Source organism: Pinus tabuliformis, chromosome 4_1 (assembly GCF_031772625.1).
Source record: "Pinus tabuliformis cultivar Carrire ecotype Pingquan chromosome 4_1, CPIR1, whole genome shotgun sequence".
Classification (NCBI taxonomy): domain Eukaryota; kingdom Viridiplantae; phylum Streptophyta; class Pinopsida; order Pinales; family Pinaceae; genus Pinus; species Pinus tabuliformis.
Genome location: NC_142303.1, coordinates 273,090,613 through 273,107,698, shown reverse-complemented (window position 1 = coordinate 273,107,698; position 17,086 = coordinate 273,090,613). Strand labels below are relative to the sequence as shown.

Here is a 17,086-nt window from a genome sequence, read left to right as displayed (position 1 = left end):
TTGTGCGACACCCACGCAGGCCCCTCAACCTCTGCGTAGTCTCTAGCTGCGTTTGCATGGCTCCTGCTGTCTCTGCGTAGCCTCTTCAGTCAGTTTTCAAATTTTCTCAGCAAGCCCCACTCCAAAAAATCAAACTCACTGATCAATCTTGGTGTATCTCCAACTGACCCTCTGGCCTCCTCTTATAGTTTTCCTGTTGAGTCTTCAACGACTGAGATTAAGTCTCTAATCAACGACCAAGATTAGATTTGGCTTTCTCCATGTCATTTAGAACATTCTCACCCAATTTTATATTGATACCCATTAATATTTTAATTTTCCTAAGTTTAGACTTAGGAACTCCATTAAAAATATTATTTATTTTAATATCTCTCTAACCGGGTGGAATATTCCCAAACCATTTTTGGGTCTTGGAGATCTTATGTGCCTTAGCCTCTCCACCAATTTTCATGGCTAAAGCACATCCGATGCTACCACAAATCAACAGGCAAGAGGGCTACAAGACACATGCTCAAGCCCATGTTATCATTTGAGTGGACACCCTAGCTTTCCAATGCAGGCACAAGAACACCAAAATCAGCTCCATGTGTTCAATAATTCCCCGATTCTTCCAATGGTGTAAACTCTTTCACAAATCCTTCAAAAGGGAACCCAACTACTTTCTTTACATGTGGACACAAGGCTTCCAAAAGGGGGACAAGTCAACTTCATTCACCATTTTAAATTTATATCATAATTTACCCCCTTAAGAGGTCGACCTTGCTCCATGCTTGCAAAATTAATTTTAAACAACTATAGGTCGGTTTTGTTACACACCGTTTTGTTGGTGATATTCCTAATTTTTTTTCTAGAAGATGGTCCTCAGTCGACAGCCTTTGGTGTCAGGTATGTAGTTTACTTATCATGGAAACTTTTGGGCATGGATTAATGGGGGGATTTGTTGGAAGGCTAGGTCTGTGCCCTTGTCCCCTAGACCTCTTTTGGATGTTAACTTTGGACCCTAGTCCTGTGGGATCTCTTTTACTGACTTTTGGGGTTTATGGATGGTACTTCATGGGAAACCTTGATTTTGGTTGTGTGGTCTCGCTCCCTCATCCACATATATCACTCCCCTTCCACTCATTATAACCCCATTCATCATTACCCCTACCCGGGTCCATATTGGGTTAGCCTTCCCCTTCCCCTTGCCCACACCTTGGGTCGAGCTTGGAACGATGCCCCAAAGGTTGATACAGCTAAAATGAAAAGTAAAAACATAATTGGCCACATCTAATAGGAAAATGTACCACAAAATGCAAAAGATGGTTGGGACAAACACATTTAGCACGTGGGCAAAAGCCAATGCATTAGCTCTACCCCATTCTTATGGCCATCACCCTGGTTCTTATAGGCCCTAGATGAGCCTCTTTTATCATTTAGGAACGCATGATTGCCCCAACCCCTGGTGGGCAATGAACCGCCCTACCTCAAAGGGGGTATCCATTGCTATACCTTACATATCATGCTCTCACTCCTTGAGCCTCGAGCAGTTAACCAAAGAAAAATCATAAAAGGAAAAAGGCAAATGAATAAGGGTGGAAAAATCAAGGCTGGGTGACTGGGCTTCCCCTTTATTAGCTACCCTTGTACCTTGGCATGTGACCCAGGATTGCCCCCTCCATCCCCTACTTTGTACCATCACTTTATCACATGCCACCACCATTTGAAGGATGTACCTTGGACATATCATCCCCTTTAAAAGTAGAAACCACCTAATAGGGCACTTGGTTAACCCCCCTTGGAGCTTGGAGACATTAGCACATGCCAAAGCCCACTATGGAAGGGCATGCCATTATGAAGTGCCCACTTGTTGTCCATGGTTTGCAAGCTCTTTAACTCGATTTCTTTAAATGACTTGTTGTACTGGAAGGCAAGGGGATGCATTGGATCTTATGCAGGATTACAGATGGTCTCCATTTTGGGTTTGGTCTCCCTATACGGGGTCCTAACCCTTCAGAGGGCTACATTGGCACATGTAGGGTGTGTGTAGAGAGCCATGGGCCTCCACAACAATAGACAACATTCCATGGATCCCCAGAGATGTTCAGAGATTGCTCGAGTTTCATCTATTGGACGAGGAAGATGCACCTGGTTCACCACTCCCAGTCGGCCCCATAGTTGTATCATGCACTTGGCAAATGATCTAGGATTTGTATGCTGATGTGGCATCACTTACATTATCAACTGAGCCCTTACAGACATTCTACAGGCATCTTCGATCTACTTGGAGACCCATGAGATTACTTGTGTACCCCCACACCCATTGGGCACAGGTTTATTATTCAGAGAACAAGGGGCCAACCCCTTGTCCACTAATTTTGGGAGTCCTATTCATCATTATGGCACTTATGGACTAAATCAAGCTTCTTAGAAGGCCCAATGACATGTATTATTGATCATTTGACCTCTTAAGAGGCCTATTCTTTTGTTTATGAGCTACTTTGGTGGGTTTGTCACCAAAAGTTAGTTATTCTGCACATTATTTTCTTTTAGTAGCTAATGTAGGCCTAATTAGCTAAATCAAACTCATTAGAGGTGTATAAATAGAAATGATGAAGATTCATTTTAGCATCATCACTTGGATTTGGAACTTGCATCACTTAAGAGATTTTCACTATCCTTCTTGGAGGATGAATTTTTGGAGCATGGAATGAATTTTGATGTTTGGATTATTTTCTCATGTCTTGGAGCTTCTTGAATGGCAAATTTTGGATGGTTGGATATATTCTTATACATGTAAGTACAATTTAATGCTATTCTTTCTTTCTATACATTGTTGCTGGGATTTCGCTATACTAGGGCTTATTTGCTGCATCTATTTATGCGAAGTTGTGGAAATTTTGTTTCTAGATAGTGAATGCTTCATGTATGGGCCATGTATAATGAATGAATGTTCCTAGGGATGTTTCATTGCTGAAATTCATCTTGATAAGCCATCTACCTTGCAAAATGAAGTATAAAGTCTTTGAAGCTGCTTTTGCTACTGCTCTGTGCGAAGCAAAGTTGTCTTTGATGTCTCCTTGACCTAGAAAATCTGAAAGTCCATAGTCATAATTCTACCTGACTCCAATCTTCCCAAAGGATTAGACATTGGTCCACCAAAATGTGATCACCTTAAACCTTATTTATTTTACTCCCTCTTCTTTTCTAGGCCTAGCCCATTGGGCCCCATAGGGCATCATCCATCTTGCAAACCACCCATCAAAAAATTCAATCTCTAGGCCTAGGTGCTCTCCAACTTTGATGAAATTCCGATGGTGGGATTTTGAGATATCTCAAGCCCTGGCCTCGAGATTGAATCTTGTCCTTGGTTTCCTTAGGCTAGAAACCTCATTGGGACCCTCACATTGTCTTGCATTAAAAATTCTTTCTTTGGTCCCTTTCTCCCTCTGGAATAGGTCAAGCATATCATTGGTTGCTAAACCCTACCCCCTTGACCTAACCCCGGGTCCACTTGGTCCCGTGTGGTCCCATACACTATTAAGGGTAATTCTTCAAGGATCACTTGGAATCCAAGCTTTCACAAGAATTTCAAGGCCTAGGAACCTCCATTATAAGATATATACCCTAAACCTAAACCTTGAAATTCCCCTTAAGCCCTTCCTTGAGAGCTTTCAACCTTGCCTTCCAAAGCAAGCAAGCCACATATTTGAGCCTCTCTTGTGAATAGGCTTCCAGGATCACCCCTCACCCTATCATTGGTCTATCCATTTCATGATCCTTATCATAACGGGTCTCCTCCCATCGGTGAAAGTCTGTAAAGAGCAAGGAGCCTTAGCCGAGGTGACAGTGGGCTATTGCTCCATTGTTGCCCTTAGCCTAGTAGTAGCCCTTCAAGGATCCCCTTTTAGGACCCCTGCTAGTTTGAGCGGTAATAGGTTACATTATATGTGTCTTAGTAAACCAATATATATATATATATATATATATCCCTGCCCTCATTCTAGGATTGCTCTCTGAGATCTGCAGCAGCTCGCTGGGTTTTCCTTCATATAGTGCATTTACAGTCCTATTCCTTTTTAGGCCAAGTTCCCCTTATGCTGTCACATACTGCCCTTCAATCCTGCTCTGAATATGCTCTACAGAGACTGAAAGGACTCCCATACAGCCATTTAAAATTTACCTCTGGGATTTCACTGTGCTGTAGGTGACAATCTCAGTATCAGGTCTGAAACAAAAGAAAAAAAAGGACCAATGACAGGTCCGAGGAGTTGACAAGCTGCCCTAAATAGAGGCTTATCTTCTGAGGCTGGTTGAAACTATCTAACTGTGTCAAAAAAGAGTGAATAAATCATGCACCCAAGCTTGCCCAAGTTGGTCTGTTTATAGGCTGGTTATTATGTCACATCAGTCCATATGAAGCTCTTTTCCAGTAATCCTTATAAGCACTGATCAATGAACCATTCACTGGCTGATCAGATTGCTGACTAGCCTCCTTTGGACATGATGTGCTACAGGGATTTCAACAGCACATCACGTGGACCAATAGTGTGGCTTGGCTAAGGTAATATTTATTTTAGAAATTGTGGAGTTCCAGTTGTGGAAAAACCAGGTATCTTGGTGTGACCATTGGCTTCAGACATCAAGACTTCCTTCATTATCTTCAGGGTCCCCTAAAGTTACCACACAAGTTTGTGGGTAACAAGGCCTATTATTAATATATATTGTGGTTTGATGCTTGTTATATAGTTTTGCTACCTAATAGTCTTAGTCCCATCATCCATGATCATTTTGCGATTCATATATGTACTTCGTGGTATTGTATATGTGCAGATTGTATTTAAATTTGACAGGCAAATTATTTTGTTGTTCTAGCTTTAATTGGTTTCATAAGTATCATTGATCAGGGCTGTGCATTAAAATAATTTCCTTATTTCTTTTTGTGTAGACCTTTTACTTGCATACATACAAAAAATCTTTGAGGAGACGCACATAGTTAGATGTTGAAGGACGTAAGGGGAAATTTTTGTAGTGGAGGGATGGAGAAAATGAGTAATGAATTAGAAAGGATATTGTAAGTAGGCAGGCTATTAAGGTCTTTTGAATGGCGTCACTAAATTTCAAGGTCTGTTTTTATTGTATTGCAGATAGATAATCTACGAGCGATGCTTCTTGGCATGGTCAATGATCCTCGTGTGCTCCTAATAAAGCTAGCAGACCGTTTGCACAATATGAGAACAATGTAATAACTCAAAACAAGTTTTTGTGATAAAGACTTCTTTTAAAAACTTTAGTTGATTAATACTTATTATTAGATTTTAACATTAGTTTACTAAGATAATTTGCATGAAATCAAGATTGAGTAAAGGTCTACCATTTTGATTTCTCCTTCCAAGCCTCACAACTTTAAGAAGGAAATATATATGTATTTTCATTTCATCTGTGGGAACTTGGAAATAATGAATCTCTAGGCTACTTACTCTTTTATATATTGCATTAGTAAGGATTTCCCGTTGGAAGAACTTATAACATTTTCTTGTCAATTGGAAATATAGATTAGTGATCATAAAACCTCATGTAGTATATTTTCTAAGTTGAAGAAAAGATTAATTTTTTACCCTTTTTCGGTGGTTTGTATGGGCGAGAGTTGTTTGATCATCAATTGCTTCTTTTAATGCCTATAGTTAAATTTCTTACGAGACTTTAGTTGATATGTTCACTTAATATACTTGTTCATAGGTCAATTACGTGATACAAAAACTATTCCCCTATTTAATCTATAACGATAACATGAAAACTGAATACATAAAGGAGACCAAGATAAACTTCAAAGAGTTCTCTGTATTGTATTGATTAAATGAGAAGTGAAAACTTTCTTATAAAGGGTAACATACTAGTTGAGTCAGTCCACTTTATGAATGTGGGATAGATTGAGGAACCTAGTAAAGTTAAATAAAAAGTAAAAGCATAACACAACCTAAGGTGGAAATGACTTCTTTTTCATGCCTTCGTCTACTATCTATTTGACCATTATGAATTTGATATTACTCCTAACACCCTCCCTTAATGGTCAATATACTAAATACACCATGTTTATCCCAAAATTTTACATACTTGTTAGGACTAAAAGGCTTGATAAACATGTTTATAGTTTGGTCATCAATGTGATTATTACTTGTGAGTTGTGCATTGAAATGATAAAAGCGCCAAACCACGCCACACAATCCAAGTGACACTTGGGTAGGTCACTCACTGTCACCTCAGCAACCTACTTCACCTATCTTTTGACTGGCTCTCCTCTGGCTCCAAGGGGGGCTCCTGTATTAGGATAATTAGGGCTTAAACAAAAAAATTCAAGGTGATGTCTTAAGATGGCCCTAGTTAAACAAAGTTTGGGTTTTTGTTTAGGAAAGAAAATGAGAGTGATTGAAGGATACAAAGACTAGTGCCAATATTCAAGGGAAATAAGCGGGGTCGTGATCACAACCCCCTCTTTGTCAGCTCTTCCTTTAGGACCAGATGGGTGAGGAGTTGGGAGTGAAACTATCTCACTCAAGCCAGTCTAGGATAACCCACAGGGAACACGACTTCATTAGGAGGACCTGCTCATTCGAGATGCCCCAACCACTGTACTAACAACCGTCACTAATATTCCACAAATTTCAGTTGAAGATTCCCCCTAAAAAGGGTTGTTCAACACTTGAAAATGTGTATTTTGATGAGAGCTAAGGGTAAGATGAAGACCCCAGAAGCCTAGACCTCCCCTTCTTGGTGAGGATGTAACTCACTAGATCGATAAAATGATTTTGCGATAACTGATCTATCCCTGCAAAATTAACCTAATTAAAACACAAGTTATAGGCAAGAACTAAGAAGAAGCATAGAAAAATTGATATGAAAAATGACACCCATAACCCAGAGAAATATTTTTGTCTACAGGGAGAGGAATACTCCCACCCTCCAACAGGGAGACAAATACTCAATACTCCCACTCTCCAACCATGATTACAAATGAAGAAATTGCCTCGTTTTATAGGAGGAGACTTTAACTCCTTTACAATAAAATATTTGTTAGGTCCCTATACTACTAGTGTAACCCTCCTTATTGTATTGTTGTGCCCATATAGTCCCCATGTTGTTATTATTATGCCCCATAGAAGCCCACTATTGTTATTGTTGGGCCCCTACAATATTATTGTTATGTAGGCTCTGATTGTATTGGGACTCCTTAGACTCCTATATATAGAAAGGAGGTCATGTCATTTGTATCATCCAAGAATTGTTCATTTGTGTAATGTAAAGGAGGTTGCCCCCTCGAAGAGGCTGATTTTGAAGTCGTTGATCTATCTTTTCCATATTTTTGTGAGTTGGTTTCATAACATTTGGTATCAGAGCTTTGGATTCTAGGGTTTACTGCTCCAAATAGGTCATCGTGGAATTTTCATTATAACTTTTTCTCTACGACGTTTCGGAAGCTAAAAAACAAACCCATTTGAGCCGAAATCTTTTTGAACCTCGGGTCCGAATTTCAGATCTTGTCTCGCTATATTTTTGGAGATATGATCTGAGGAAGTAGGGCTTTTGCAAGCTCCAGAATTCCATCTCAAACAGGTCATTGTGGCATTTTTGCTATAATTTTTTTCTATGAAGGTTCAGACTCTGAAATTAAAACCCGTTTGAGCCGAAATCTTAATGAAGCTCGGGCTCGAATTTCAGATCTTGTTTCGCTATATTTTCGGAGATATGGTCCAAGACATTTAGGGTTTTTGCAGGCTCCTGAATTACATCCAAAACAGGTGACCTTGGGAAAATCGTCACAACTTTCTCTGAGCATCAGATTGAAATTTCGTAAGAAGTGTCAGAAAGAGGACAGACTGTACTTTTCTATGTATCGTTTTCAGGTCCGAAGGTTGAAACAGTGACACGTGGCACTTCGTACAATTTCGCTCTACTGAAAATGTATATCATCAGGTCATTTTGGGAGATTGGGCACAACTCTTTCTTCGAGAATCGAATTTCGATCAGACTGGTGGAATTGGAAAGAGGACCTAGAGGGCTACTGCAAGTCACAATTTCAGACCTTGGAGATCTGAAATTTCAGAGATACAACAGATTCAAGATTGAGCTCCTAAAAGCAAGAAAAAAATGACTCGAATCAAGAAAATAGAAACACCTAGTAAGAAAAATTGGAGGGATGATTTGAAGAATGTGATCGAAGATATAATCAATAAGATAAATGGTTTTTTGAGAGGGTTTTCGGCGGAAATCACATCATAATTCGTTTGTCGACGTGTTTCGAACCAGCCAGTGTGGTTCATCGTCATGACAAGTTGAAGAACCAGATCATAGCTGTAGTATAAATAGAGAGAGCAGGTTATCTAACGGCTATAATTGACCAGTAATGGCTATATTTGACTAGGAAATATAGCCGTTCTTGGTCATCCCACCTTCCTTCAAACCTTTCACATTTTTCTTCAAATCTTCCATGTTTCCATTCAATTTTTCCTGGTCAAATATAGTCGTTCCTGGTCAGTTATAGCCGTTAGATAATCTGTTCTCTCTATTTATGCTGCAGCTATGATCTGGTTCTTCAACTTGTCCTGACGATGAACCACATTAGTTGGTTCGAAACGCGTCGACAAACAAATTATGATGTGATTTCCAGCGAAAACCCTCTCAAAAATATTGATATGGATCACAGAAGCCTAAATTCAACAAGATAAATGGTATAGAAGAAAAATTGAATGGAAACATGGAAGATTTGAAGAAAGACGTGAAAGGTTTGAAGGAAGGTGGGACAAAGTCACTACAAGAAAGGCTTCCTAATGCCGAAAAGGAAGTAGAGGAAACTCATGATGAGAACAAAATAAATGTTAATCATGATTTCATAGACTCTAACGTTGGATTGAAGACCCATCATATTCCAAATATAGATATGAGGAAATTTGATGGCAAGGATCCGATAACTTGGATACTACAGATGGGTCAATATTTCGACCTACATGATGTGCAATCGCCACAAAATGTACGTATTGCATCTTTATATTTAGAACCGAATCAGTTTGTATGGTATAGAGGGATTTGTTCTCGTAAATAACTTGTCACCTGGTCAATTTTCACGAGGAAATGATAGCATATTACGAGGATACAAAGAGCAAACCCTTCTTTAGCCAATTGATAAATCTCAAACAAAAGGGTTCAATGGCAGAGCACATTGAGGACTTCCAAAAATTGAATATAAGGGTAAATTATATTCCAGAGAAGCATATGATTGAAGTCTTCATAGGGACTTTAAATGATAACATCCAACATGAGGTTCGCCTTTGGGAACCTGATTCATTGGAGAAGGCATACGTGTTGGCAAGAAAAATTGAAAGCAAAATTATGGCAACAAGGAAGCCTACCATTCATAACTATAAAGATGGAAGTGTTGTTGCTCCTAGCCTTTCACCACCTACAAGGTTGACACCACAACAATTGGAAGAAAAAAGAGCAAAAGGGCTTTGTTACAATTGTGATAGAAAATACACTAAAGGTCATAAGTATGCTGAGAAGAAATTAATTTACATAGCTGGGGAAGAGGAGCAAGAAAATGAACAAGAAACGTCAAAAGAAGAGGATATACACTAGGAACTAATCCTAGAGAAAGAAGAAATGAATCCGACCATATCTTGTAATGCATTGACAGGAATTACCACTTCTCAAACTCTCAAGATAGAAGGGCATATCAAGAAGAAAAAGGTAATAGTGTTGATTGATTCAGGTAGTACCCATAATTTTATTCATTGTAAGATAGCCAAGGATTGAATTGCTTCCTATGTCCAGCACCAGAGTGTGAAGTAATGGTTGCAAATGGAAGAACCATAAATTGCTCTGGAAAGTGCCATAATATCAAGCTATCCATGGGAGAATATGTCTTGAATAGTCCAATGCTTTCCATTCCAACGGGTGGTGCAGATGTTGTACTAGGAGTCCAATGGCTACAATCTTTGGGTACGATAACTTTTAATTATCAAGAACTTTTCTTGAAATTTTTTGGGAAGGAAAGGAAGTTGAAGTAAGGGGTATCACAGGGAAACCAGCAAAGATAATTAGCTCTAACAACATGACAAAGCTTCTAAAGAAAGAACAACAAGGCGTAATTGCACAATTTTGTTCACTAGAGGTTCCCACATCGAAATCGTCTATTTCTCCAGATCTCCAAAACGATTTGGACAATCATTCCAAGGTATTTGAGACTCCCAAAGGCCTCCCACCTATTCATGATCATGATCATGCTATTCATTTGATTCCAGGAAGTGTTCCCCCAAACATTAGGCCTTACAGATATCCATATGCCCAAAAGAGTGAAATTGAACGTATGGTTGCAGAAATGCTAGAGGTTGGTATAATTCAACCTATTCAAAGTTCTTTCTCTGCTCCAGTGGTATTGGTACACAAGAAGGATGGATCATGGCACATGTGTTCGGATTATAGAGAGCTCAACAAGCTTACTATTTAAGATAAATTTCCCATTCCTGTCATTGGTGAATTATTGGATGAATTACATGGACCAATTTACTTCACCAAGTTGGATCTTCGTTCAGGATATCATCAAATCAGAATGAAGACTGAAGACATTCCAAAAACAACATTTAGAACTCATGAGGGTCATTATGAATTTTTGGTCATGCCTTTTGGCCTTACCAATGCACCTTCTACATTTCAAGGTTTGATGAATTCCATTTTCAAACCCACCCTTAGAAAATTTGTGTTAGTATTTTGATGATATAGTAATCTACATAAAGTCTTGGAAGGATCATCTTCAACATGTTGACAAGGTGCTCAAACTATTGGAGGAGAAACAATTATGTGCAAAAAGCTCCAAATGTTTCTTTGGAGTACAAGAGGTGGAATATTTGGGTACTCAGTTAACTCATAGCTCATCTTATCATCTTCAATCTGATGGGAAAACTGAGATAGTGAACAAATGTTTGGAAGGATATCTTCGTTGCTTTGTATCTGATAAACAGACACAATGGGTCAAGTGGTTGCCTCTGGCTGAATGGTGGTATAACACTTCCTTCCATACTGCAGCAAAAATGACCCCATTTATGGCACTTTATGGATATCATCCACTGTCCATCACATCATCTTTAAAAGAAAATTCTAAGGTTGAAGCAGTGGAAGATCACATCGAGCATCAACAAGAAGTTCTCAAACTCTTAAAGGATAACCTCACTTTGGCGCATAATAAAATGAAACAACAGGCAGATCAACATCGCAGCGAAAAAAGTTTTGATGTAGGTGACTGCGTATTTCTATGACTACAACCGTACAAACAAATGTCCGTCAAGCAAGCTAAGAAGGATAATAAATTATCACCAAAGTATTATGGTCCGTACAAGGTGTTGCAAAAGATTGGTACCATGGCATACAAATTGGAACTTCCTGCATCTTCCCGAGTCCACCTAATTTTCCATGTTTCATGCTTAACGAAGGTTATAGGTGACAAGCTCCTAGTTCAAACAATATCACCAGAACTTGACAAGGAAGGAAAAATCATATGGGAACTTGAAACAGTCACTGAAACAAGAACTCGACAACTACGAAATTGATCAATTTCAGAGTATCTCATCAAGTGGAAGAACTTAACCCGCATCCAGAATTTTATACAGAAGCATCCAGAACTACTCAAGCGTTGAGGACAACACTTTTTGAAGGAGAGGGGCATGTTAGGTCCCTATACTACTAGTGTAACCCCCCTTATTGTATTATTGTGCCCATTTAGTCCCCATGTTGTTATTATTTTGCCCCATAGAAGCCCACTATTGTTATTGTTGTGCCCCTACAATATTATTGTTATGTAGTCTCTGATTGTATTGGGACCCCTTAGACTCCTATATATAGAAAGGAGGTCTTGTCATTTGTATCATCCAAGAATTGTTCATTTGGGTAATGTAGAGGAGGTTGCCCCTCGAAGAGGCTGATTTTGAAGTCGTTGATCTTTTTTTTCTATCTTTTTGTGAGCTGGTTTCATAACAATATTTTATCTAAGGAACTAGTATAGAAAGACCCAGTCTAGCTAATTTTTAAATTAAAATAAATTAATTTAAAAAGTTTCAGTGGCTTTGCCACATGTACAATGATAATTTAAAGGCCCCCCACAACTTATAATCCTACGCCCGTGTAGACTAGCTCTAATGCTTTGGTCGGATAGCTGTAGTGTAACCCACAGGTTAATTTTTGGAATGGTTCCACGGTCCATAAATTATTAAAATATTTCTCTGACAGATAGGCGGTATGGTTGGGGCTCTAATAGGTGGCTTTGATGTTGCTCGGCTCAACGAACTTATCCCAAGGAAGAGTGGGAAGAAAGAACTTGTATCTTTTGTAGGAAAGGAGCAGTTGAAACTGAATGGCACTTCATCATGGAATGTTCGGCTTTTGAGGACATTTGTAATCAGTTTGAAAATAATCTAAAGGTGGACAGTTTGAGCAAACTGTTTGAGGAAGTAAGGCTTTACAAAACTGTGAATTTCTTGATCAAGATTTATGGCAAAAGGGCTGGTTTAGGTTTGGTATGGAGTACATGTCCCTTAGACTGCTGGATCTCGTGGACATCATTAAAATTCATTCAATTCAAATGTGTCCCTTTTCCGCTATTGACCATGGCAATGACAACTCGTGCCATTAAAAATTACAGCCGATGGCAAAGATATGGACTGAACAGCCCCAGCCGAACTCATACTTTGATGGAGGCCAAGCTACTCCGACAAAATATGCAGCCCTAGCCAAAATCGTGGCTCGTTCCTTGTCAATCTGCGTGGTCACTTTTTTAAACAGGTTCAGGCGGCCAGTCCGGCAATCAAATTCCCACGGCCAATACTGTGGCTCAATCTTTGCTGTTGAAACAACCATCCGAAACCCTCGACCACCGCTGCTTTGTATGACTGGATAATTCACATGACTTCAAGAATATAAAATTTCACATGAACTGCAGTTGGAGAAATCACACGTTGTCATTCGTAAGCTTCTCTACTAACGCCAATCTATGCCTATAAGAAGTTTCAGAGAGTTTCCTTGATATTTTGCCCTTTGATTGGACCTTTTCCCATACGCCATCTCGAAGACGATCTGATATCACTGGCAGTGCAGCCATAAGCGTAGATCCGAGCATTGTCGCATCCCCTTTGGTTCCTCTTTTGCTCATGTTTGACTTGTCAAGTATTGTTGATGGTGAACCATAACCAATTGCACAACCTTGGCTGCTAATTCAAGGATATGTGCTTAATGGTAAATATGCAAAATATTTATCTTCATCTATGAGATCTGGTAAAATTGATGTTACTGCAGCAATTGTTGCTACAACATTTCCATGAGTCATCATGACCGCCTTAGACACTCCTGTGCTGCCACTTGTATACATAATAACTGCAATGTCAGCTGATACAGGTAAATTTGATTCAGCACGATTTTGCCGCCAGTGCCTTTCAACTTCAGTAAAGGGTAAAAATGTGAATCCACTATTAATTCTTGATAAAAGAGAATCCTCTGTAAATCCTGTGTCTTCCATCTAAACAGCACGTTTACTGTATTTAATTGTCTGCTTATACCGGCAAGTTATTGCAGCTGCTTGGGGTCGCATTTGACTGTTGACACTTTTGCATTCGAAGACGGCACAAAATCCAGAAAATAAAGCTCAACAGAATACATTGACCTGAGCCTGCAAATATATTATACAAGGGCTCAGATTTTCAACTCATAATGCCCTGTAGACTTGAAATGGATCTGCATATGTGTGACGCTCAAGACGCTGGCTAGGAAAATTTAAAAAATGTCCCCAGCCAGAATGCGCTCATGTGACTTCACAACAACTTTCTTGTATTGCTGACTTGTCACACTAGACTGTTTCAGGGCACTGGTCTGATGGGCTTGTAATTAATTTCAAGAACTTTATAGTATTGTAAAACAGTCTCGCTGGCACAGTCTTCACCAAATGGCTTTATGCAAATACCCTTTAAAGATTTAAATGATCAATTTCAAATGATGTTCCATCATAATACTTGGAGCTGGACTATTTTTGGAAAAGGAACAGTAGCCAAAATGACTGCTCTATTCGGTAGAAGCCAAGTGGGTGTCAAAGAACTCCTTCCCTTCTGCTACCTTGCTTCTAAGGCGAAGCCACAACTTCTCAGGCCTTATTTCCACTTCAACAACTGCAATTGAGATTCGCCAACACAAGACTTGCATGTCTAACAACCCAATACCATGCTGTTTTCTTGGCTTGAATGGCCTTTCATACTGGAATGTGCTACTACATGCATGTCATGTTCTTGCCAGCTACTTGAAGGTTTGAACTGCTGAGGATTAGTATTTATATCTTATTCTTGCCTCAAATTCATCCTCAGTTTCTCCTCACGCCTCCCTGAGCGTATCAATTATATGGTCAATACTGGAATATTCGATAACAGTCAATTATATGGTCAATACTGGAACATTCCATAACAGTCCTAATAACTATGTGCCTGGCCCTCACATAAGCTTCATAATGCTGCTGTGAGGTTATTAACACTGATATAACCTTCATTCTGCCACAGTAGGATTTCATTATATCTAATAGCTGAAAAAGCTAGACAGAATGCTGAAAATGAATAACATCAATCTATGGTTCCTTCTAGAATATGTAAGATAACACAGTATTCAGACAGCAACTTCACCACCTTTGAATCCTGGAATGTGGACTGCTTAATACGAACGGACTTCTGATCATGTTGTCACTTTATATCCAAGTGTGAAGCCGTACAGGGATTATTGTTCAATCTTTAATGCCTCTCCATAAACTGAAGTGCCTTCTCAAATCTCTCCTTTTTGCCTCAAATTCTGTCTACTATATGCTAAAATTTATGGCTTTACATCTGCATCCCTCATGAGTGTTTACAGACCCTTACAAACTAGTCATGTACTGCTTATGCTTCCAACCTCTAAAATAAGGTCTTTCTACAAGGCTGTGCTGAAAAACAAAACTGCTGCCATCATCATCTTATTCTGCCCTTTAATATTCAGGCTTGAAGTATGAGAAAATTTGATATAGGTACCCCTTCTGGAAGAGGGGTAACAATTGGGTCCAACTGCGGGACACGTGCTCCACCTGGGAGGATGTGAGAACCCTCGAATCTCATCATTGTACATGAGCATTAACTGAAAAACAAAATCAAAACTCAATTACTATCCAAGTGGACTTATTCGTCTGCTACTCTACTCTAATTCATTTGAGATGACATTCTTCAGTAAAATGAAAGATCCAGTGTAACCACCTCAAGAATGCATCAGTCCATGCACTTCTCCCTTTGTGCTTGATCACGATATAGAACAGGGATACACTAAAATTCTAAAGAGTCTGCAATCTCCTCTTTGTTGCCATCCATTTTCAGATCTCCAATATTGTCCACTGTTTGGACCAGATCACCTTCAAAATTTTGCAATGTAGATTCTTCGTTGTTCAACTGAACATCTTCATGGATCTGATCCTTTGTGCTTACTTCATCATTTGCATGTTCCGTCTTCTGATTGTTTAGTTTCTCAAAAGTGAGCTTCTCAAATAAACATAGCCTTCTCATATGTTGGATAATAGGAACCAGTCCTCGTCATTATCATAACTCCAGTGTATAAAAAATACCAACAAAAATTCTGCAAAATATGTGAATGCTCCTCTGTCGAGGTTGTCAAACCAGTCCCTTGCATGTCCCTCCAAACCAAGGGAAAAATATTTCATCTTGGTGTCTTGGTTGAATAGGGAATTGTTGTTGATGAACTTATCAAATGCATAGTAATGCTAGACCACATCACCATATCCATTGAATCTTAGGATGACCTCTGAATCTATGTAAGGATGTGCATAGGAAAAAGCACAACATGCTGAGAAATCAACTTAAGCATAGGGTTTTGCTAGCCATGCAATAAGCTCCATCCTTTCTACATATATAAAATTTTACAGTGAGGCTGGTTTTTTTTTTTGCAATAGATACTGATCATACCTCACAAAATGCCTTGATGGAGTCCCCATGATGAGCCTGCCTTTTGAGCCTTCACAATTGTTGGATGTGCCCACCTCTACACCCAACAAAGTCTTAAAAAACTGCAAGGAACAAGGGCTTTGTTCCACTGTGGAGTCGCCATGCAAGAATGTTGAGGAACGCAGTCACAAATGTCGTTGAATACCAGGTTTATAGAGCTTTATCCCCAACAACTGTGCCTAAAATGTTACCTCTGCAAGTTGTGCGTTGAAATGATAAAAGCTCCAAACCATGCTGCACAATCCGAGTGGCACTTGGGTAGGTCACCCACTGTCACCTCAACAACCTATCTTGCTTATCATTCGGCTGGCTCTCCTCTGGCTCCGAGGGGGGCTCCCCTATTAGGATCACTAGGGCTTAAACAGAAAAGTGCAAGGTGATGTCAAAAGATGGCCCTAGTGAACCAAAGTTTGGGTTTTTGTATAGGAAAGAAAATGAGGATGATGGAAGGATACAAAAACCAATGTCAATATTCAAGGGATATAGGCAGGTTTGTGATCACAATGTTGATTTTTGTAAATATGGTCGGTCTTCATAATGTATGTTTGAGTCATTATGAATTTGGAAAACATATTTTAAATGCTAAGGAGTCACAAGAAAATTATTTTGTATCAAGTCCCATTTGGACTTTCAAAAGAAAGAAATTCGAATTATTGAAATTAAAAGTTTTTGTCTCCCAATGGTTTTGTTCTCTTCAAGTTGGCCTCCTAAAATGCTCAGGTCGGCTCCAACAAGGGACACACCATTTGGCCTAAAGAAAAGTTATATAAAGGGCCAATTTGTTCCTCAATCAAGCAAAGAAGTAGCTCGCATCTCCTGAGGTATATTCGCAAGGTCTGAAGCAAAGTATGACGTATTTTTGAGGCATAATGAAGGCTCTCTTTGAGGCATGTGAATGAAATTTTTGAGGTAGAATGAAGGCTATCTTTGAGGCATGCGAATGACATTTTTGAGGCAGAACGAAGGCGGCGAACACCTTCCAAAATTTTACCTACACTTGAATTTTGGAGCTTACTTTGGATCTTGCGGTCGGTCGTTCCGTGGTCACTTCT

General features: G+C 39.3%; 1 protein-coding gene across 2 annotated transcripts in view; it reads left to right on the top strand.

Annotated features, from left to right (window-relative positions):
- The window catches only part of LOC149175309 (uncharacterized), a 485,878-nt gene that overhangs the window by 83,297 nt on the left and 385,495 nt on the right, over positions 1 to 17,086 (top strand). For both annotated transcript variants that reach the window (XM_089419596.1, XM_089419594.1), the window contains exon 6: positions 5,127 to 5,221. In XM_089419596.1, the coding sequence (XP_089275722.1) occupies positions 5,127 to 5,221 (95 nt within the window). The remainder of the gene's footprint in view (positions 1 to 5,126; positions 5,222 to 17,086) is intronic.